The following is a 25,085-nucleotide window of genomic DNA, read 5'->3' as shown; positions in this document are numbered from 1 at the left end:
GATCAAACACAGATGGAGGAGATCGAGTCCATCAACACCCCTAATGCTTGCAGTCCTGAAGCTCATCTTGGGTCCAGATTTCATTCAGTAACATTAGATAGTTTTGATTTATGTGATGTTTAATGTTGATGATCACGTTATTTTACATATGCATATGATTACATGCGATCGCTTCGCTTGTTTTACTCCGTCTTCCTCACGTGTGTTTTGATCAGGAGATTCTGTACTCATTCAGAGGATGCGTAATAGCACCCCCTAGCGTCTGAAAATTCTGTGTTTGGCAGGGAAAGAGTTCATTCTTTTTTAATCGACACTTGAATGTGGGTAAGTTTCATAAAAAAACTTTTTGAGCAAAAAGCTGAGAAAATAGATTTGATCAGGATTGGATTCAGAAAGCTGATCAAAAAACAGAATGTTGAGGTTTGATTTATATGGTGTTTGCTGTTGATGATCATGTTATTGTATATATGCATGTGATTTCAGATATTGATTGTTTTCTGATCTTCTTCACATCTTTTGATCAGGAGATTCAGTACTCTTTAAGAAGATGTGTCATAGTCCCCCCTTAACATATACCAAAATTTCTGTCACTGGCGGGAAAAGACTTTCTCATAAATGATGGAAATTTCCATTAAAGGGAAGGAAAGAGTTAAATCGTACCGTGTGGTTGAGGATATGTGGGGTCCATAACCAAGCAATAGGCATAAGATTCACATTTTACTTTCCGAAGCGTGTGCGTCTCTGACAGACTAATATGTGGAGGATGGTAATTGCCTCTTTACAGCTCTCATACAGAAGATGATTTGTTGAAACACAAGACACTGCCATTCACTCGGAGGAGTAATTTACTGCTGGATTCAGAAGCAGACTTGTTATTTACAGAAAAATGAAAATCAAAGGATAAGACGACTGTTTGTATTTGCATATCTGTATATTGGCACACAGTAGGTGTGCCTCTGTTTGTGCAACTCAAAAATCTCTTACAGAAAGCTTAGTTCAGTGAGGTGAAACTGCACAAGTAGGGTTTGAAAAGGTTAAGTTCATTTAAAAGCTTGAAAGGGAACTGGGAAAGCAAACAAAAGCAGTGTGATCCTCTCATAGCACAGACTTTAATGTAGTTTAATACTGCGCTGTTGCTATGGATACAAGAATAAAGCCTTACGTTAGACATATACTCAACCCAGGAGAATCAACACTTTCTCACAGTTATTTTTCAACCAACTCTTTGCAACAAGGAGCTGTGTATAAATCATAATAAGCTAGATTTGCACTCCACATAAACATCATTATGCATTATTGCATAAATCATGAATCAGATGCTTTGCGTCTTCTTCCTTCACACAGGAGAGACACGGTAAATCTTTACTCGCTGTGACAAAGCCATACAGGTTATGATTCAGTTTTACCCCGAGCAATCTAGAGATGCGAACAGAATAGACGTGGCTGGGGGAAAATGGCTTTTCAGGGTTGTTCCACATTCCATATGGAACAGTATGAAGGCGTAAAAAATCCAAAAACTCTCGTTTTTTTGTCAGTCAATCAAAGGAACCAGATCATTCTCAGTGGTCCACATATATAAAAGGGCTGTTCTCTAAATCATATGGCCAGCTGTCATAGAAACAACTGCACGGCGCAAACCACAATCTGTTTTTAATGAGAAATATGCCTTTTCGGCCCATATACAATCAATGGAGTTGTGAAGGTGTTTGCATTCTAAACAGGTGCCGCATGTCAAGGGTTTTATAAATGCAATCTGGCCTACACAGTTTCTTAGGTATGTGTGAAGTCTGCTAGCTGTAGTGTTCCTTTTCATTCAGCATTAATTCCTTTGAGACCACGCAAGAGTCGCCTACTTACTACATGAACGTCTAAATATATATACACTAACGTTTGATTTTTAATGTTTGAAGTCTCTTTATTGTCTCTCTTTATAAGTCTCTTATGCTCACCAAAGTTGCATTTATTTGATATTATGCCATTTAAAATAATTGTTTTCTATTTGAATACATTTAAAAATGTACTTTACTCCTGTAATGACAAAGCTCAATTTTAGGCATCAATACTCCAAAATTTACATTGTGTTTCCACTTTTAGTTACGATGAAAGCATGCTATGATCTGAATACAATGCCACAGATCTAAATATAATGCTATAATCAACTTTTTCACGATTAGTTAAAGCCTGAGAACTGTAATAGAAAAAATTTACTTACAGTTTTCAAGAGAGCACCACATGTAATACTTAGCTATTTCATATGCAAAGATGTTAGCCAATCACAGCAGTGGGCGTTTACATTGAAGTCTCACAGCAGACACACCCCTTTAAACAGAGCGTTCAAATCAGAGGACTAAAATCAGGGTAGGAAAAAAATCGGTATGACTTTCTTTATTCAGTGAACCCCTTTGATTTAGATAACGACAGCTAAAACATATTTAAAATGTCTTCTTTTGTGTCCTGCAGAAGAAAGAAAGCCATACAGGTTTGGAATGACATAAGGGTGAATAAATGATGACAAGTTTCCACTCAAGGGTGAATTACAGCCAAACTAAAGGAGAGAAACTGAAAGTTCTCCTTCCATCATCCAGCCCCTGTAAGAAAAGCACATGCATACATACTCACCTCAGGCAGCCGGTGGCGTTGCGAAGTACTTGGGAAGTGTGCATTTGTAGCTTGCGATCCTCTTGATGTGGGGACACGTCCCAGGTGGAATGGGGTATAATCACGGTGTTGGTCAAGACGGCCAGAGCATCCTGGATTATAGGCATCTTCAGAGCATCACATGAGGACAGGTTCCACAACACACCTGCACAGGAAAACACAAGCATGCATGCAGCGTTTAGCATAGCGAATAGGAAGAGCCTCCTTTTTTGGAACATTTTTTGCAGCGCATTTAAACTATTAAAACTTGAGAGACGGGTAGTTTGAGACCCATGCCTGAAAGTGATGGCAAGAAATAATGCTTTTCTATTATTACTCCTTCAGCGAAGTGAAAAATGTCTAACACTGTCCATTCTGTGCTTGAGCTATCCCGAGACAGGCTTTGACAACGTCTCACACACACACGGAGACCTACAGAAATGTAGAGCTGAACACCAGAGGGGGAAGAAAAAAAACATAATTTGACAAGCTATGAAGCCTGCGGTCTCACATTACTAACGTCATTTTACCAAACTCCTTCACAGCTCTGCCAAGTCTCAGAGGAAGGACTTGCCCAATTTGACTTACTAGATGCAATTTCACATCAAATATGTTTTGTACCACATAAACCTTCAGATTACACCTTTAAAACTGATTAAATTGGTACAACAAACATCATTTTTTAGCTGGTCAAAATTAAACATCCTGCATAATGATGACAACTTTAGCAGACTATTAAAAACATGCCAAGATTTAATATCTTTGGTTCCATGTATGTCCCTGTTATCGTTATCAGTGCAGCCGTTTGAGATTTGTGAGAGCCATTTCTGCACCATAAACATCATATTTGCCTCAGACAGTAATTTGATAAACAAATAGTGGAGAAGAAGAAGGGGAGACATTAGCATTTTAATTTTTGTTTAGGAATGGATGATGACAGTGGAAGAGACAATCGAAATGTTGGTTCGGTCGAGACCTTTTGTTCTCTAACATATACATGATTTTGTAATATATGCAGTTCGATGGCGGCTACAATGTGCTGACTGATCTGAGGTATAGAAATCATACGCATACATTTGTGTGGGAGGTCTGTGCTTTTTGCTCTAAAGTGAAGTCCTTAGCTAGCAGAGGTCAACCACCAATACTCCCGCAGTGATGGTAAGCGTAACGGTCAAGTGACTAAGCAGTCATCTCCTTTTAGACTGTTAAGAAGAGTAACTCACTTTCATGTTTTTGACACAAAATGATGCAGCTAATGAGAATTACAAACATGCAAATTACTGCGACTCTTCCGCACGACCCCCAAGACAAACTCATACAACATACAGCTGACTAACTACATCAACATGACCCGAGGTTTCATCAGTTTCTCGCAAAGCAAAAACACATGCAGTCTATCAAACGTCTCAAGATCCGCACAGACAGCTCTACTTTTCTTACATCACCATGGTGTTATTAGTCACACTGAAAAGGTCAAGTCAAATGCATTGCATTGTGGGAAACAGTCATTCGCAGATTGTTATTCGATGCATATTGCATTTAAAACTTTGGGATCAGTAACCTCTAAAGCTACACGGTGTGATATTTTCCCCCATCTAGAGGTGAAAAGGTATATGACTATCCAGGGAATAATAGTTTCTGTTCCTCTCAATTCTGATTTCGTTTTAACTCCTACGGTGGCCAATTTAATCCAAGATTAACATGGCAATCCCCCTCTTCACATTCGACACGGTGCCATCGAGTGTTAAACCGCGAAAGGCGAAGCTTGAATTTACGGGTATGTCCCTCTTTGGCTAATGTACTTTCAAGATGGAGGGGCAACATGGCGACCAGCATTCGAACCCCTCACCCGTATGTATATCCAATGGCATATTATAAACTTACGAGAATACTTTATTACTTGAAAGAAGTAAATATACATTAATGAGCACATATATTTTTGAAAGAACTAAGTGTTTTTAGCTAAGAATAAACTAAAAAAGTTACACAGTGTAGCTGTGTTGAAAGTGTTGTAAATAAACACTTTCCAGCAAGGATGGATTACATTGAATGAAAGAAACAGTAAAAACATTTATAATGGTATAAAACTATTCATCAAAGAAACCTGAAATATATTTTCCACAACATGTTAAGCAGCACAACTGTTTTTAACATTGATAATAATAATAAATGTTACTTGAAGTTTCGGAGAGTTTTTTTCGAGTATGGCTCGGCTTGACGTTAATAGAGCGGAAGGTCCTTGTATGGGCCGTACGGGCTCTACTCCCGGTAGGGTGTGCGCCCGTGTGACTAGAGCGAGAGAGGAAAAGCAGGCCCATAAAGACTCTCTCAGGTGTAGATCCAGGCGCCGCACTCTACTTTATTCCTATGGGTGACGTCGAGCGACTTCAACGCTTCAGCACAGCATTCCGCAAAGGCAGCGCTGCATTTGAACCGATTTGAACGCAGAAATGACGGGAAGCTTCACAACATCACTTCAGTCGTGTCGCAAAAGTGGATCTCCACCTTTCACTGCTGTCAGGACTTTACCAAATCATACTAAAGAAGTGTGTTTTTGACGGAGCGGTCCCAGCGATAAAGGTTCGGTCCTGCTTTGGAAGCAGCCCGTGAGTAAAACTGCTTCAAATGTCTCTGCTGTTGGCTATCGTCGCATGAGTAAACATCAGTAAACGACACGATCGCGTACTTCGTCATTCAAATGCGCTAACGGTTAACGTTACTCCATTGTTGTTCTATGTATAACGTTACACTAGTCTGACGTGCAAAACCGCGTTGCTTGCTACTGCTAAGTGTCCAGTTCTTTACTAAGCTACTTCCTATAGCTCAATAAACTCCCCACTGGAAGGGTTTCAGGACAAGCACGGCGGACACAACTCGAGTCACTTTGAGCTTTTATTGCGCACACACACACACACAATAATCATCCACAAACTAGGCATCGCTATGCTAGCCTACCAGCTGGATACTCGTGACTATTTAGCTCATTCGTTAGCTACTTATTTAGTTAGGTTGTAAACCTGCAACACACACAAACAAAACACCAGAATGAATTATTGAAATAACATAATCATGTGATGTTAATTTTTGATCTGAACTCCTAGCAATGCCAGCTTATAAAACACTCACCGGCAAGGCGTACCAGTCCTGACTATCAATGGAATGAAAATGAAACTTAAAGGCGACGTTGGCGCACCATGAATAATAAAGCATATATGGACACATAGTCTGGTGACCAGGAAAGATAATAAACAACTCTGTAACCTCACAAGATTATAACATAACATGAATGACTGCATATGGAATAATGCAATAAATGTACAAATGCACTAAATTACACTAATTTCCACAAATACACCAGAACATAATATTATCAATGACTTGTCAAATATATCTCCATATATATGTATATGTATAAACAATATCCACACCTGCTGGAAAGTTCTACACTAAGGTTTAGTCGCATACAATAGTCCATAAACCGAATCATGTCCTCATAAACTGCGAGTAAAGACACACGTGTTGACAGGGCACTAAATACAGTACATACCACAGAGACGGACGTCCTGCTGTTGCTGTTTCTCCTGTTGAATTTATTTCAGCCTCCGAATGATTCTGGATCATATATCTATTAGCTGAGCTCGATAGCCATGAGTTTCTCCACGCTTGAGGACGTCACCGCTCGTCACAGCCCATATTTCTTTTATAAATATAATGAAACTAAAGACTTTTCGGAGATATGAAGGATGCAATACTACTCTATAGGTACTCAAGATTGACATGAGATTGACTGAAACTGAGTGTTTCACCCCCCCTTTAAATATAGCATGATTTAAAAAGTGATAAAAAAAATCCAGGCCATTCACCATTGATCATCAGCTATAAATGGGCATATCTCAAGTTACAACAAGAAGAAACTCTTATTAAGGTTGTAGGAGGTCAATTTCAAGCAGTCAATACTAAAACATCCTGCAAATGAGAAATAACCAATTTAGCCATGCGTGTGGCTAATTAGCCTATCCCGAGTTCATCAATATCTCACCTGAGAGAGCTCACTGTCTGAGGTGGTAATTTATCCTGACAGATGCTAAATCGCAGAGGATATCTCTAATTTCAGCCTAAACCTCTATAGAACATTCTTAATGTTTAGCAGCTGCCAGAGGAGGAATATATCTTTGGACACATTTCAAGCTACTAAAATCATAAATATATCTAAACATAACTGTTGTGTTCTGATCAGAAAACAGCATATTAGCTTGAATAAAAGCATTCTCTTAGCATGCTCCGGTTTTATTAAAATCTTCATAAAATTTGTATTTAACTTAAAAAATAATAAAATTAAATTAAAAAAATAATAAAAATTAAATAATTGTATGTCTTATGGTTGGGAATACAGTTAATTCATAACCAGTCAAACACTTTTTGTTCAAAAAATTGCAATACATGTGCTAAAGCAAAACGGATACTTTGGGAATAATTAAGAAGTCCAAATAAAATGGACCATGGATTACAGGTTCAAAAGGCATAAAAGATAATGAGAGAACTTGAGAGAATTGATTTAGACGATAACTGCCCTGTAAAGGTACACTGCACTGCACAAGTACAATCAACTTGGCTGTGAAATGTCGTGCTCACTTGTCCTGTTAGCATTCACCGCAACTCAGTAAAATGTCCCGGTCAGTGTAAAGTAAGATGATCTATACAATAGCATTGCTTGTGGATGGGTGGAGTCGAGAGGAAGGGGCGTCATTTTACTTAATAAATTAATTAAAAAAAATGAGTTGATGAAAAACAAGATGAAATTTGCATTTAAAAACATATGTTGTCATGACTTATTGATCATATTTTTTTTACCATGCGCAGAAGTTTCTCACCTCCGCTGTACTGAATGAACGGCCTTGCAGGGGTTCTGCTTTTGCCTGTAGTGTGAAGAACTTCTTGCTAAAAGCCACTCTGTGTCACTCAGTGCTACGGAAAACTAGCAGATGTCAGAATGGAGGACAAACTTTAAAAACAGCGATGATGTTAAATTGCAAAACACTTACGCGACCTAGAACGAAGCCAACCTTCAACTTCAATCCAGTCGCTCCTTCCCACTGTCCATCAGCTTTACAAAGGACATGTAAAATGAGTCAGACCAAACTTCTATTTTTCCTATTTCCCCATCTTCACTTTTCCTCTCCTTCTATGTCCTATTCTCTCTCTCCCTCCCTTTTTAAAGAAAGTACGCAAACTTATGAGTCAGAATGAAGAGGTGGCAGCTGAATGGTTGATGACGCTGACCTTGCCAGCTTCTTGCTTTCAAACACACACACACACACACACACACACACACACACACACACACACACACACACACACACACACACACACACACACACACACACACACACACACACACACACACACACACACACACACACACACACACACACACACACACACACACACACACACACATTTCCCTTTCAGTCGGTCACGTTCGACGTACGTCAGAACTGAACCGACGAATGGGATCTTACTTTAGAGACCAATCCTACTTCGAGCATCTAACAACGAGCCAATGAAATTTGGCATGCGATCACGCATTCCACGCTCCGCCCCGCAGCGCGGGTATAAATAGGAAGTGGAATGGTAGATCAGCGCTTTCTACTTCGGAGCCGAGCAGTGCTTACTGTTTCCTACGAAGAGTGTCTGACTACGAGTCAAAGAGTGTTGAGTGAGAGAGTCTGCCAGTGCGGGTGATACGGCGCGTCAGTGAGAGACCGTCTGATCAGTGATCAAGCGATCTAAAGGAGCTTGTTGGTTCGCTGAGCGTTTCCCATACAAACTGTTGGTTCGCTGAGCGTTTCCCATACAAACTGTTGGTTCGCTGGGCGTTACACACACAAATACACATCACTGAGAGCTCACACAGGCTTGCAGAACGAACTGTGTGGAGCCGCGGTCATCTCCCTGAGTGCTTCAGCACACTAAAAGAGCAGCTTTCCATTCACAAAAGAGCAACACGGTTTGACCCTGCGTCTTTTTCAAGATGTCATTCAAACCGTGTATTCCTGGTATGCAACTGTTTCCTGTCCTCTTTGACGGCCACGAGCGCATGTGAGATTGCGATCGTGGGTGATTCATGTTCTGGTAAAGAACATGGTCACGTCGGCGCGTTGTTCGTCTCCCCCTTCTCATAAAGGGCTCGAGTGTTCAGCGCGCCGTGTGCCGTCGAGCGACCGGCTGACAGCGGTGGTTGTCACAACAACCGGCGCGCGTCAGTCGGCGCTCTAGATGCGCGGTCGAGACTATGAAACCTCAGATGGGGTCGAGTCCCTTCGCCTATCCCCCGATCTAGTTCATTTCTAGTGTTACTGGAAAAGGGCTACTTTGGCTGATAAGCGCTGGTGGCCTGAGGATTACAGTGGGGATTCCCCGCCGGGTAAATCCCCTCGGGCCCCCACTCCTCTATCGCATCAAAAGCATGCTGAGACTCTGTTCGTGGGTGGTACGGATTCTCTCATGAGAACACGACCACGTCAGGGCATTGTTCGCCTTGCCTTCTTCATAGAGGCTTGAGCGCTCAGTGCGCTGTGTGCCGTTCTGACGGCCACGTTCACTGTCTCGCATGCCTGCTGGTAGTTGAAGGTGGAATCGCTGATCCTAAAGAGAAAAGGGCTTAGCGTTTCATTTTTGGCTCTGGCAGAGGACAGATGTCAATTGCTGCATCGGAGAGAGGGAAATATGGAGGGTCAAAAGGGCCAAAAATGAGACAAAAAAAAAAAAAAAAGTGTCATTGTTTTCCCTCTCTCACTGCCCTCTGCCCTGCACGCACGAGGGTAGTCCCAGCCCAGGGGTTGTGCAGGAACTGCGTGCGGTGTTGGACCTCGCCCTATGGGCGGCGAAAATCACTGCACGCTCCCTGGGTCAGGCGGTGTCCACACTAGTGGTCCAGGAATAGGGGGCTAACCTGGCAGATATGCGCAAGAAAAGCCTGTCTGTCGGGCTGGCCTCCTCGGCGGCACCATCGAGAACTTTGCCCAGCAGTTCTTGGTGGCCCTAGAGCAGACGGAGGCGTTGCACCAGGGTGCCGACGACCAGCTGCTCGGTCGTCGGTCGCAGCGCCTCTGCCGGCTCGCCGCCGAGGGCATCCCCTCCTGCGTCCGCCTCCACCCTGCTAGAGCCGAGCAGCAGCCTCCACTGGAGGAGCAGGGTGCCGGACGCGAGGGACGCCCAACCCGTCCAGGGCCCGCTAACCGGCAGGCAAGCGCAAGGGGACGCGGCCCTGAGACGGGCCGGCTAGGGAGAACAGGAGCTGCTCGGGGGAGACGATGTTCGCATCCCTCCCCCACCCCCCCGGAGGAGGACCGGGGGGCCCTGACTGGTTTCGGTTCTGCCACTGGCTCTCCGGAGTCCAGCGGTACCCACATTTTAAGAGCAGTTTCCTCTCTCTCTGGGCCCCAAGAGGGTCAGGTTGGCAGTGTGCGACGCCCACGGGCCTTGTCACTCCTTTCCTACCCTCCCGTCGCCAGGGGGCAGTTGTGTGGGCCTCGAGGACGCCCCCGGGCCTTCTCACCCACACACTTCCTCTCTCGTGAGCACTCAGTCAACACTCCGGGCCGCCCACGGGCCTCCCGGGTCGGGGCTGAGTGCTTCACTTCCCTGCCTCCGGGCAGTGGGCAGCAGAGTGGGCTCCGAGGACGCCTCCGGGCCTTCTCACCCACTCTCTGTCCAAACCAGGAATGCTCAGGCAACACTTCGGGCCACCTCCGGGCCTCCCGAGTCGGGCCAGAGTACTCCGCTTCGCTGCCCCACCCCGGGCACGTCTGTGGTGCGGTTGGTCCCGCTTGCACGGTCTCTGGGGGCCTGGCTAGGTCTCCCCGGGCCGTCTCGCTGGCTCATCCGTACCATCAGACTCGGCTACGCGATTCAGTTCGCGCGCCGGCCGCCCAAGTACGGGGGCATCCTCTTCACCTCTGTGCGAAGCAGCGATGCTCAGGTCTTGAGGTCAGAGATCGAGGTCCTACTGGCGAAGGACGCGATCGAGCCGGTTCCTCCAGCCGATATGAAGACGGGGTTCACAGCCCCTACTTCATTGTGCCCAAGAAGGGGGTGGGTTATGACCAATCCTGGACCTGCGAGTTCTGAATCGGGCCCTGCACAAGCTCCCGTTCAGGATGTTGACGCAGAAACGCATTTCCAATGCATCCGTCCCCAGGATTGGTTTGCAGCGATCGACCTGAAGGATGCGTACTTCCGTGTGTCTTTCTCCCTCAACACAGACCGTTCCTACGTTTGGCGTTCGAGGGGAAAGCATATCAGTACAAGGTCCTGCCCTTCGGGCTGTCCCTGTCGCCCCGCGTCTTTACGAAGGTCGCGGAGGCAGCCATTGTTCCACTCAGAGAACGCGGCGTTCGGATTCTCAACTACCTCGACGATTGGCTGATCCTAGCCCAGTCGAAGGACCAGTTGTGCGAACACAGGGACCTGGTGCTCAGTCACCTCAGCCAGTTGGGCCTTCGGGTCAACCGAGAGAAGAGCAAACTCTGTCCCACACAGAGGATCTCTTATCTCGGTATGGAGCTGGACTCGGTCAACCGGACGGCGCGCCTCACCGAGGAGCGAGTCCAGTCGGTGTTGAACTGCTTGAATATGTTCAAGAGCAGGACAGCGGTCCCACTGAAATTCTTTCAGAGGCTCCTGGGGCATATGGCATCTGCAGCCGCGGTCACGCCGCTCGGATTGCTTCATATGAGACCGCTTCAACGCTGGCTCAATGGCCGAGTCCCGAGGTGGGCGTGGCAGAGCGGTCAGTACCGGGTCCCAGTGACTCCTTACTGCCGCCAAACCTTCAGCCCGTGGTCCAGCACTTCGTTTCTCCGGGCCGGGGTGCCCCTAGAACAAGTGTCCAGGCATGCTGTGCTGTTCACGGATGCCTCCACCACAGGCTGGGGGGCCACGTACAACGGGCATGCAGTTGCTGGTCTGTGGACGGGGCCGCAATTGCATTGGCATATCAATTGCCTCGAGTTACTGGCAGTACATCTGGCACTCCGCCGCCTCAAGGGGCCGCTATGTGGCAAGCATGTACTGGTCCGTACGGACAGCACCACGGCCGTTGCGTACATCAACCGTCAGGGTGGTCTACGCTCCCGTCGTCTGCTCCAACTCGCCCGCCACCTCCTCCTGTGGAGTCAGAAGCAGCTGAGGTCGCTTCGGGCCATTCATGTCCCTGGTGTGCTGAACCAGACAGCCGACGAGCTCTCTCGTCAGCCGACACCTCCGGGAGAGTGGCGACTCCACCCCCAGGCGGTCCAGCTGATATGGGACCAGTTCGGGGCCGCACAGGTCGACCTGTTTGCCTCTCCGGACTCGACCCATTGCCAGTGGTACTATTCCCTAACCGGGGGTACCCTCGGCACAGATGCACTGGCGCACAGCTGGCCCCGGGACCTACGCAAGTATGCGTTTCCCCCAGTGAGCCTTCTTGCACAGACTCTGTGCAAGGTCAGGGAGGACGAGGAGCAGGTCTTGTTAGTTGCGCCGTATTGGCCCAACCGGACCTGGTTCCCAGAACTCACACTCCTCGCGACAGCCCCTCCTTGGCCGATTCCCCTGAGGAAGGACCTTCTTTCTCAGGGACGGGGCACGTTATGGCACCCGCGTCCAGACCTCTGGAATCTTCATGTCTGGTCCCTGGACGGGACGCGGAGGTTCTAGATGGACTACCACAAGCTGTCGTAGATACCATCGCTTCAGCTAGAGCCCCCTCTACGAGGCGCCTCTATGCTCTGAAGTGGAACCTGTTCGTTGAGTGGTGCGCTTCCCGCCGGGAAGACCCCCGAAGGTGTTCGATCAGTGTCGTGCTTTCCTTCCTGCAAGAATGGGTTGGAGAGAAGGCTGTCTCCCTCCACCCTCAAGGTATATGCTGCAGCAATAGCAGCGTACCATGATGTAGTAGAAGGTAAGTCCGTGGGGAAGCACGACCTAATCGTCAGGTTCCTCAGAGGTGCGAGGAGACTAAATCCTCCTCGTCCATCCTCGATACCCTCTTGGGACTTAGCTCTAGTGCTCCGAGCACTTCAGAGCCCTCCCTTCGAGCCTTTGGCGTCTTGTGAGTTGAAAATCTTGTCAATGAAGACAGTGCTCCTGACGGCATTGGCCTCGATCAAGAGGGTAGGGGACCTGCATGCACTTTCGGTCAACGAATCGTGCCTAGAGTTCGGGCCGGGTAACTCTCACGTTGTCCTGAGACCCCGGCCCGGATATGTGCCCAAGGTTCCTACCACTCCCTTCCGGGATCAGGTGGTGAACCTGCAAGCGCTGCCTTCGGAGGAGGCAGACCCAGCCCTGGCTTTGCTGTGTCCGGTCCGCGCTCTTCGCGCTTACGTTGACCGGACCCAAAGCCTTCGGACCTCAGAGCAACTCTTCGTCTGTTACGGAGGCCAGCAGAAGGGAAAGGCTGTCTCCAAGCAGAGGTTAGCCCACTGGATAGTGGATGCTATAGTCTTGGCCTACCAGTCCCAAGACGTGCCTTGCCCGTTCGGTGTAAGAGCTCACTCCACTCGGAGTGTTGCTTCTTCCTGGGCGCTGGCTCAAGGCGCCTCGCTGACAGACATATGTAGAGCTGCGGGCTGGGCGACACCTAACACGTTGGCTAGATTCTATAGCTTACGTGTAGAGCCGGTATCTTCCCGCATCCTCGCCCCCAGGGGCCAGGAGCGCTAAGTGCCCGTTCTAAGTGTCGGCTTGCGAAACGCCACTCCCGCCCTCTGGGCCGGATACGTGCGTCTATTGTCTCCAGTTGTGTTCCCCGGGAAACCGGCTAACCCTGTCGAGCTCCTCCGTCACCCCTCCGGTGTCAGACGTTGCGGACCGTCTGACGCCAGGCCTGCACCCGTATGCTTGTGAAACGTGGCTGTAGGCTGGGTCCCATATGTAGCGGTTCCCTCACGGCAACCCCATATGTGTATTCTTCCACGGTTCCAGCTACCCTTCGGGCTAGCCCCGTGTCTTTCCCTCGACAGAGCCCGCTCTGTCGTCTCTGGGCGTGTTCTTTCCCCCCTTCAATCAGGCTGGAACCACCCCAGAGACTGCCATATGTTGCACTACCCTGCCAGGTTAGTCCTTATGTGTATTCTGCCACCTCTCCTTCCCTGAAGGACGTGGCCCCGCAGCGTACCCTCTCTCTCTCGAGGTAGGCACGCTTTCCCAGCGTTATCCAATAGTCATTCTGAGTGGGTCTTGCAGAAACAGCAGTGACTGTACTCCCTGCTTGGAGCCCTGACTTCCGTACCATACTAGACGGTGCAGTGCGCTCAAGCAGGACGCTGGAAGGGCCAGCATCCTGGCGTTTTCCATAAGGGATCCCATTCGTCGGTTCAGTTCTGACGTACGTCGAACGTGACCGACTGAAAGGGAACGTCTCGGTTACGTATGTAACCCTCGTTCCCTGAAGGAGGGAACGGAGACGTACGTCCCGTCGCCAGATGCTGTGCTTCCGCTGGGAGTCCGGTCACCTTTCGGCTCCTCAGCAGAAAAAGCGCTGATCTACCATTCCACTTCCTATTTATACCCGCGCTGCGGGGCGGAGCGTGGAATGCGTGATCGCATGCCAAATTTCATTGGCTCGTTGTTAGATGCTCGAAGTAGGATTGGTCTCTAAAGTAAGATCCCATTCGTCGGTTCAGTTCTGACGTACGTCTCCGTTCCCTCCTTCAGGGAACGAGGGTTACATACGTAACCGAGACGTTTTTCCTATTTGAAAATTGAATATATTTTAAAATGTAATTTATTCCTGTGATGGCAATATATTAGTGCTGTCAATCGATCAAAAGGTTTAATCAGATTAATCACACTTTTGTTGTGTGGTTAATAGCACAGTTAACGTGAAATTAAACATATCCCATATATCTTGTTTATTGCATTAATTTTGTCATCATTTGCTATATCCAGCAAAGTAAACAATCAGATTGAAGGTCAATACATTATTCTGTATCAAAACAGTATTTTCTGCAAGCTTAAAGAGCTGTTGGAGACTCCAAAAGAACCCCTAATAATTAACCAAGTCCATTTAATTCTATTATATAATACACTTATGCACACCAAAGGACCCATGAAAAAGAAAACTTGACAGAATTCAGCATATGATATGTTTACAGAGCAACAACAATGAGCTTGTTTTCCTTTTAGATGAGTCAAGCTGTGATACTGAACAGGAGTATATGGAGACAGCAAAAAAATAAATCAACTGCCTTGGCTTGACTGCATAAACCTAAGATTACTAAACACGGCAAAATACACATGACAAATCAAACATTTTCCTGAGTGTGTGTGTGGAAACAACGCGATTACGCAAATGTACTGTGTGCCGTTCTCTCGCTGTCTCTCGGCCTAAAATGCGACTCTCACGCGCTTACTCCTGTACGCCACCAAGATTGGGGCGGCAGTGGCTCATGTAGGTTGTCTACAAACCAGAAGGTTGGTGGTTCAATCCCCTGTTCCATCTGACCAAGTGTCGAAGTGTCCATGAGCAAGACACCTAACCCCAGCTGCTCCAGACGAGCTGGATGGCGCCTTACATGGCTGACATCGCCGTCGGTGTGTGAATGGGTGAATGTGAGGCAAAAATGTAAAGCGCTTTGGATAAAAGCGCTATATAAATGCAGTCCATTTACCATTGTGCTCTTCAGAAACAATCGTAGAATATGGCAGAGCTATTGTTTTAAAGCAAAGCACACAGTGGGATAAATAATAATAGCGCAATGTGAGTCTCTTTTCTCTTTGGGGTCTTTATTAGCCTGGCCTTTTTTATATTAGCGCTCACTGGATCACTGAAAACTTGCCCAGAGTTTAAGAGCTTAAAATGGTCTGATATACCGACTTCTAAAGCGATCTAACTGCGTGACAGGAATGATGTTAATAATGCAGCTTCACTTATCCTACTTTTGTAATTTATTTGCATTCAATTATTTTAATGCGTTAGGGATTTTTAAATTAAATGAATGTTAACTTAATGCTGAGAACACTAATACATACCCCAATCAGGCATTACATTATGACCTTCCTAATATTGAGGAATCAAAGTAAAGATATTTTGCCCAGATCTTTCACAAGAGGTCTTCGCACCATTAAAATATATGGATAATGTTTTGAAAACATACACTTGCAATAGCAAATGGATGTTGATACTGTTTTCTATGCAACGGTTTGAAAGGGATAGTTCACCCAAAAAAGATAATTTGATGTTCATCTGCTTACCCCTTAGGGCATCCAAGATGTAGGTGTGTTTGTTTCTTCAGGAGAGCACAAATAAAGATTTTTAACTCCAACCATTGCTCGTATAATGCATGCCAATGAGGTGTTTTTCTATGAGAGTAAAAACACATAGACATACGAATCCATATTAAACCCTGTGGCTTGTGGTGACACATTGATGTCTTAAGACACGAAACGATTGGTTGGTGATTGGCCATTACTTCCGTCAAAGAAGGTAAAAAAAAAAACTTTGTGATCATAGATTCCTCATTAGTGACATACATTATATATATATATATATATATATATATATATATATATATATATATATATATATATATATATATATATATATATATAGATAACTCATTAGTGCCTGCTCTGATCGGTAGAATGAGGCATCTAAGTAAATATATATCTATGATAACGCTGTTTTTTTGACCTTCTTACTCCTAAGTACAAAATAACAAATACTGTTCGGTTTCTCACAGAAACCGGTCGTTTCGTGTCTTAAGACATCAATGTGTTGCTACGAGCCACAGGGTTTAATATGGATTCGTATGTCTATGTGTTTTTACTCTCAAAGAAATACGCCCATTGACATGCATTACACGAACAATGGTTGAGTTAAAAATCTTCATTTGTGCTCTACTAAAGAAACAAACACACCTACATCTTGGATCCCCTGGGGGTAAGCAGATAAACATCAAATTTTCCTTTTTGGGTGAACTATCCCTTTAAATATACACGGTTTTATACTGTACTAGAGGTTCAGTAGATTGCTGCTATATTATTCAGAGACAACCTTAAAAACTGGATTATTACTACTGGTGGGATACTGAAATTGCTATCATTTTTGCACCACAAGCACCACATTCAAGCACAGCATTCAATTACTATCTAGCAAGAATATGTTTTGTGCAAACTGAGCTGTTTCAGTCAAAACTTTAAAATGATCGTATCGTCAACATCTGCCTTACAATTCAATATTGTGTCTTATTCTGCATGTTTATAAATGTGTGAGATTCTTATTGCTGTCGCTATTTCTAGTAGTCGTCTGCCGCTCATTTTTCTTCTTGACTTTCACTTTCTGAAGTCTTTGAACAGAAGCATGCATTCTGAACAGGGAAGAACAACCTTGATTGCTGAACTGAGAGGGTATCTAATCAGAGACCGCTTCTCATGAGGGAACCAGAGAGAAAAAGAAAGAAAGAAAGAGAAAGAGAGGAAGGCTTAATACTAGAGCACTACAAGGACATAATTGTCGTCAGTGGTGACATTGACCAAGATCAAATCTCATGCCAGCAGAACACAGGCCCAGATTTAAACTGCTTCATTGCACTAGGGTATCTCTCTGTACCGAACAAAAATCCCACAGACATCTTCACTTGACAGCCTGCCTCTGTGGAGACAGATGTAAATAGTTGAATTTGAAGTGTCATTTTTGATATTGTGGGCATGTAAGTATACAAAACCCACAGGCAGATGTAAAGGGTGACCAATAGTAATGATGGATGAGGAAGAAAAAAACCCACAAAATATGGAGATATGGTAATATGGTTTACGCCTTACAATATCTAATGGTTTCTGTCTATTTTAAGATTCAGATCATCATCTAACAGCAACCTAAAGCGATAACTAGACTATAGCAAATATTTAACACTTTTAAAATCATGAACTATTCATTCAAGTGCATTGCTAGAAGTCTCTGAGATTTATTTTTAAATCAAGGACTATAGCAGATTTCAAAAGGAACATTTAGCCTATCTATCTTTTATATGGTAAACTGCCATGCTGTGACGGCTGTGTTATCAGATGATCTTTTTCAGCATTTAGTACGGGTGTAGCGGTACACGTATTCATACAGAGAATTTTTGGTACATGTCTTTCGGTTTGGAGTGTAGCCCATTAACCACTTTTAATACCAATAATAGTAATAAGCTCTGTGTTTTGTTCCTTTTAAGACACAAAATCTCATCTCTCAAATTATGTCCATTTTATCATGAAATTCAAACAATAAATACCATTTTGACTCTCTTTGATGTGGCATAACAGATCTCTGTATGCCTGCCTCAGCTTGCAAACAATATGTCACGTAACATTTACATCAGGCATGTCATTCAGTGTCCACAGCTTGCTAGCTCAAGAGAAATATATGTAAATATATGCACTATATTAGCCTGTATTTATTTTACTTAACCTGTCTTCACTATTTAATGTATGTTTAAACAAATCTGCCTATGAAATCAAGCTATGATGGACACTGTGTAAATTAATATATTTTAAGTAGAAACAATTGCCTTATATGCAATTTACATGTTTGCACACAATTTTTATGTAAGTGTGTATTATTACATCAAATAAAAAGCAGCTGAATTGAATAGTTTGAATAGTCTGTTGTTAGTCTAATTATAACCTTTAAAATTATAGTGTGTGTCTCAATCAGCTCCCTATAGTTCAGTAGTCAGGGCACTGATCAGGGTGTCAGCTCATTGACTTATGTCCTGATCAGTGTCCTGTCTACTGAACTAGGGAGCTGATTGAGACGCACCCAGTAATGTGCAAGTAAGGCCTCTCTATATATAGCTTACAGAATTAGCAGAGATTTATTTTAAAATTGTAATTATAATTTATTTAAAGACACAATTTTTTCAGTAAACCATTGTTTAAAGGGTATTAGTTCACACAAAAATGAAAATTTTGTCATTAATTACTTACCCTAACGTCATTCGACACCTGTAAGAACTCGTTCATCTTCGGAACACAAATTAAGATATTTTTGTTGAAATCCGATGGCTGAGAAAGGCCTTCATTGACACCAATGTCATTTCCTCTCTCTCTCTCTCTCTCTCTCTGTCTCTCTCTCTGTCTCTCTCTCTCTCTCTCTCTCTCTCTCTCTCTCTCTCTCTCTCTCTCTCGACCCATAAAAGCTACTAAAGACGTTGTTACAAAGCCCATCTCACTACAGTGGCTCTACAATAATCTTACGAAGCGACAAGAATAGTTTTTGTGCGCAAAAAACAAAACAAAAAAAGTTTCAAACGGTTATGAATCAGCGCACTGATTCGTTATTCGGATCGCATGTCAAACTGCTGAAATCACGTGACATCGGCGATCAGAATCATGAATCGACGCGCTGAGTCATAACATTCGAAACTTTGTTTTGAAATCGGCCATCACTATAAGTCGTTATTTCGTTTTTTTTTCGCGCACAAAAACTATTATCGTCGCTTCATACAATTATTGTAGAGCTACTGTCGTGAGATGGGCTTTGTAACGACGTCTTTAGTGTCTTTTATGGGTCTTGAGAGAGGAAATGACATTGGTGTCAAGGAAGATCTTACGAGTGTCGAACGACATTAAGGTAAGTAATTATTGATATAATTATCAGTTTTGGGTGAACTAACCCTTTAATAAGGGGAAAAAAAGCTATTTTAGGTTTTGTTTTTTCCCTCCTGAAAAAAACCCATACCGAACCGTGACTTCAATACTGAGGTACGCACCGAACCTTCATTTTTCAGTACCAATACACCCCTAGTATTTAGTATGCTTTTTTTTTTTTTTTTTTTTTTTTTACGTAGCGGATTTAACTCAGTAACACTAACTCAGAATCAGAATATTAAAAGGATTTCTGAAGGATCATATGACACTGAAGACTGGAGTAATGATGCTAAAAATTCAGCTCTGCATCACAAAAATAAATGCAATTTAATGTATATTAACAGTTGTAAAATTATTTACTGTTTAACTGTATTTTTAATTAAATAAATACAGCCTTGGTGAGCATAAGATACTTCTTACTAAACGGTAATGCAAATGGAGGATATAGGCCACAAGACCCAATTTCACATCAAGAGCACCATTTGAGACAAGGCAAGAGAACTGCAGAAAGAGACAAAACCCAGACGCTGAGGCTAACTAAGCAAAAATCCTCTCTTATTTCAGCATACGATCGCACTGAGTAGTGCAATTCAAACATCTCTTGCTGCCAAAAGATTCAGACAGTTTCTCGGGGGATGCTCTGTCGTCTGTGTGTCTTGCTAGCTTCCTGTTCCCTCAGACCAGTATTCCATCTGTTCTTCACAGCCATGAGATTTATAAAGGAACATGCTCGTGCTCACAAAAGCCAAACACTCCTCTATTTATCTTTCATGGTGTGCTCTGTAGAGCCTCTAAACAAAAACTATATGTCAAAATGTGTTGCATAGCTTATTTTGTTTGAGGATGCATAATGAAAGGCGGTTGAGCGTTTTAAAGCTTCACAACCCTTCTCCAATACAAAATGCACAAACTGAAATACTATGTAAAAGGCAGTTTGGCTACAAATGAGACATTTGTAAAGACGTTGGCTTTCAAACTGTGTTTGAACATATTCCAAGATAGAAAGATTTGACCAGAGTCACTGACAGGACAGCTGGCTGACAGGACACCTGACCATCAGGTCCGAGTGCGTCCATATGGCTACATTTACTTTCTGCATGTCAAAAAAAGCACGCTCCTGCAGAGTCAAACAGGCAGGCAAAGCATGACTCAGATGTGCTGCTTTGCTGGAGATTGAGAGGCTGAGAATCCTCTGGGCAGCCAGAGACCTTGAGGCTTCCAGCGCGCTGATTAATTTGTGACAGGGAGTCTCTCTAAGTGCCCTGTGTGCAATGCTTTTAATTTATATGTTAATCTGAATTCAGCGCATAGCAGGCATTTCCAGCGTGGCTCTGCTCCAAAGTCTATCCATTCTGCTACAGAAACAATTTAGAAGCATGTTTGGGAATGCAAAGCCTTTGGGTATGTTTTTTTTTTTTTTTTTTTTTTTGTGACAGGGCATTTATTTTGGAGAAAATATCTCTTTCCCTAGCTCATCATTAAATGGACAAGACAGACAATTTTAATTGGAATGTATTAGCAAACTTCTGAAAATAAAATAATGCAATAAAATGTACATAAGTGTCAAAAGTATAGTAGGATTATGTATGTAGTGCAGAGTGTTAAATTTGTGAATTAACTGATTCACTAGAGCGAAAAAAAGAAAAACAGAAAATGAAATAATAATAATAATATATATATAATAATGATAATGCTCCATACATACAGCTCCGGAAAAAATAAGAGACAACTTAACTTGAATTTCTCAATTTTAAGTGGTCTCTTATTTTTTTCCAGAGCTGTATACAGCAACCTGCAGTTGTCTGAGAACAAAATGAAGTCATCTTATATTCAAAACCCCCCAACATTTGACATTGTTCTTTAAATAATAAAACAAAATAATAAAACAAAAAGCAATATTTATTTAATATGAGGTTTGAACTTTGAAATAGATTATTAGATATGAAACCCCCCATTCCTCATTATGTTTTAAAAAAGAGACTGAAGATGTTAATTTTAGAAACAGTACACTGATCAGACAAAACATTATGACGGGTGAAGTGAATAACACTGATAATAATAATAATAATAATAATAATACATTTTATTTGTATTGCACTTTACATTTTGAACAAATCTGAAACTGCTACAGTTAAGATCATTTAAAAATGGGAAAATACAAATAGACTTAATAGCTAAAAGACATAAGCTCTCCCAAAACATAAATGTTTTAAGTCCTTTTTTAATAGTCTCAAGAGCTTGAGGTGCCCTCAGATGGTCGGGTAGGGCATTTCAAATCTGAGGAGCGGCAGAACAGAAAGCCTGATCACACACAGTGCTAAGCTTAGTCTTGGGAAGATGAAGAATAGCTCATCATCACGGCACCTGTTAGTAGGACGGATATATTAAGCAGCGAGAGAACATTTTGTCCTCAAAGTTGATGTGTTAGAAGCTGAAAATATGGGCAAGTGTAATGATTTGAGCAAAGGCTGGCCCATGTGGTCTGATCAAACAGACAAGCTACTAACTGCATCTCAGTTTGTTGCGTATGGGGCTGCATAGAGCAGTCACGGTGCCCATGCTGACCCCTGTCCACTGCCGAAAGCGCCAACAGTGGGCATGTGATAATCAGTACTGAACCACGAGCAATGGAAGAAGGTGGCCTGGTCTGATTTTTCTTTTACATCACATTGATGACCAGGTGCATGTGCATCGCTTACCTGGGGAACACATGGCACCAGGATGCACTATGGGAAGAAGGCAAGCTGGCGGAGGCAGTGTGATGCTCTAGGCAATGTCCTGCTGGGAAACCTTGGATCCTACCATCCATGTGGATGTTCCTTTGACACATACCACCTACCTAAACATTGTTGCAGACTATGTACACAGTATTCCCTGATGACTGTGGCCTCTTTCAGCAGGATAATGCACCCTGCCACAAAGCAACAATGGGTCAGGATTGGTTTGAAGAGCAAGTAACGTGTTTGAGGTGTTGACTTGGCCTCCAAATTCCCCAGATCTCAATCCATTCGAGCATCTGTTGGATGTGTTGAACAAACTAAGTCCAATCCATGGAGGACTTGCAACTAACAGGACTTAAAGGATCTTCTGCTAACATCTCTAGATACCACAGCACACCTTCAGGGGTCTAGTGGAGTCCATGCCTCCACGGGTCAGGGCTGTTTTGGCAACAAAAGGGGGACCAACACAATATTAGGAATATTAGGCCTGATCAGTGTTAAATATATATATATATATATATATATATATATATATATATATATATAAAGAGAGAGAGAAAGAGAGAGAACAAGGGCGAGAGATAAATAGAATTAACGACCTGGCATAAGAAAATTCTCTTTCCTGAAACAATGTGATAGAGGAAATTAAAATGTCTTAAACTAAACTTAAACTAAAAAGAGGCATGTCAGAGCCAGCAGAAGATCTTACCTGTAACCAGTTCTCTGACTTCCACATCTGAGGTCTTGCGCAGCAGACGGACCAGCGCAGGAATACCACCACAGTTCTTCAAAGCTATTTTATTATCATCATTGGCCTTGCCGTAAACGAGGTTCCTCAAGGCACCGCAGGCGCTTCTGTGTACTTCAGCCATCCTGTGATCCAACAGGTCCACCAACAACTGAATACCACCCTGCCTCCGTATCTGAGAGAAACAGACAGATAGAGGGTGATGGAGGATATGCGTTTCCATATTTTAAGGGGTTCGGAATGAGGGGAAAACAAACAAATTTACACAAGCATCTAAAACGTAGCAAAAGTAAAACAAGTCCACATGTTCAATTCAGTAAATTCTGTAAAAAGATTCTAAAAGTTGAAGAAACACTTAGAAGAATATACAGGTCCTTCTAAAAAAATTAGCATATTGTGATAAAGATCATTATTTTCCAGCTCATGAAAACCCAAAATTCCTATCTCAAAAAATTAGCATATCATGAAAAGGTTCTCTAAACAAGCTATTAACCTAATCATCTGAATCAACTAATTAACTCTAAACACCTGCAAAAGATTCTTGAGGCTTTTAAAAACTCCCAGCCTGGTTCATTACTCAAAACCGCAATCATAGGTAAGACTGTCAACCTGACTGCTGTCCAGAAGGCCATCATTGACACCCTCAAGCGAGAGGGTAAGACACAGAAATACATTTCTGAATGAATAGGCTGTTCCCAGAGTGCTGTATCAAGGCACCTCAGTGGGAAGTCTGTGGGAAGGAAAAAGTGTGGCAAAAAACGCTGCACAACGAAAAGAGGTGACCGGACCCTGAGGAAGATTGTGGAGAAGGACCGATTCCAGACCTTGGGGGACCTGCGGAAGCAGTGGACTGAGTCTGGAGTAGAAACATCCAGAGCCACCGTGTACAGGCGTGTGCAGGAAATGGGCTACAGGTGCCGCATTCCCCAGGTCAAGCCACTTTGGGCTACAGAGAAGCAGCACTGGACTGTTGCTCAGTGGTCCAAAGTACTTTTATCAGATGAAAGCAAATTTTGCATGTCATTCGGAAATCAAGGTGCCAGAGTCGGGAGGAAGACTGGGGAGAAGGAAATGCCAAAATGCCTGAAGTCCAGTGTCAAGTACCCACAGTCAGTGATGGTCTGGGGTGCCATGTCAGCTGCTGGTGTTGGTCCACTGTGTTTTATCAAGGGCAGGGTCAATGCAGCTAGCTATCAGGAGATTTTTGAGCACTTCATGCTTCCATCTGCTGAAAAGCTTTATGGAGATGAAGATTTCGTTTTTCAGCACATCCTGGCACCTGCTCACAGTGCTAAAACCACTGGTAAATGGTTTTCTGACCATGGTATTACTGTGCTCAATTGGCCTGCCAACTCTCCTGACCTGAACCCCATAGAGAATCTGTGGGATATTGTGAAGAGAAAGTTGAGAGACGCAAGACCCAACACTCTGGATGAGCTTAAGGCCGCTATCGAAGCATCCTGGGCCTCCACAACACCTCAGCAGTGCCACAGGCTGATCGCCTCCATGCCACGCCGCATTGATGCAGTCATTTCTGCAAAAGGATTCCCGACCAAGTATTGAGTGCATAACAACATAATTATTTGAAGGTTGACTTTTTTGTATTAAAAACACTTTTCTTTTATTGGTCCGATGAAATATGCTAATTTTTTGAGATTCATCAGTATTAAAACAAGAAAAGACCTGAAATATTTTAGTTGGTGTGCAATGAATCTAAAATATATGAAAGTTTAATTTTTATCATTACATTATGGAAAATAATGAACTTTATCACAATATGCAAATTTTTTAAAAAGGACCTGTAAAATAAAGAGTCTCAGGAGGTTTTTTTTTTCTCCACTTGAGGTGCCAGTGGGCTGAAAGGGACTTTGATAACTCATTCCTATTCACATTTTGAACTCAAACTCCTGATTTGAATGCAACTTAAATCGATCCAAGCAAGAATTATTGGTTAACGAGAACACGGCAGGCTTGGCCTCAACTCATGAGAAGTCATTTGAAATATTGACCTTTCCCTTCTAACATTCAGCAGCCTCACATTTAAAAAAAAAAAAGACGGAAAAAAGTCTGAATTCAGTGTTAAGTCACACCAAAACAGCTTAGCGTCAGGCCATGAGATCATTTGAAGGATAAATGAACAAATAGGAGGCACTGAATCCATAACCAGTGTATTTGAAAAATCAATACTAGAGGGAGCAGGAGAATGAATCACTCTTCAGACAGCTAAACAGACTGAGAGGTGTGAGTAAATCTCTATCAACAGGGCTTTGCTGTTCTACACTAAAGTCAATTAAAGCCAGCCAAGTTCATTAGAGGATCTGAGACTGCACTACGAAACACAGCCATGTGTTTCTCAAGGC

General features: G+C 43.5%; 1 protein-coding gene across 1 annotated transcript in view; it reads right to left on the bottom strand.

Moving 5' to 3' along the window:
• The window catches only part of ctnnd2a (catenin (cadherin-associated protein), delta 2a), a 396,135-nt gene that overhangs the window by 89,181 nt on the left and 281,869 nt on the right, over positions 1-25,085 (bottom strand). Inside the window, exons 15-16 of the mRNA XM_067434320.1 lie at positions 22,687-22,900; positions 2,620-2,803 (exon numbers count right to left, since the gene is read on the bottom strand). Coding sequence (XP_067290421.1) covers positions 2,620-2,803; positions 22,687-22,900 — 398 coding nt within the window. The remainder of the gene's footprint in view (positions 1-2,619; positions 2,804-22,686; positions 22,901-25,085) is intronic.

The sequence above is a fragment of the Pseudorasbora parva genome, chromosome 24, assembly GCF_024679245.1.
Source record: "Pseudorasbora parva isolate DD20220531a chromosome 24, ASM2467924v1, whole genome shotgun sequence".
In the NCBI taxonomy this organism is placed as follows: Eukaryota; Metazoa; Chordata; class Actinopteri; order Cypriniformes; family Gobionidae; genus Pseudorasbora; species Pseudorasbora parva.
This window is presented reverse-complemented; position numbering and strand designations above follow the sequence as displayed.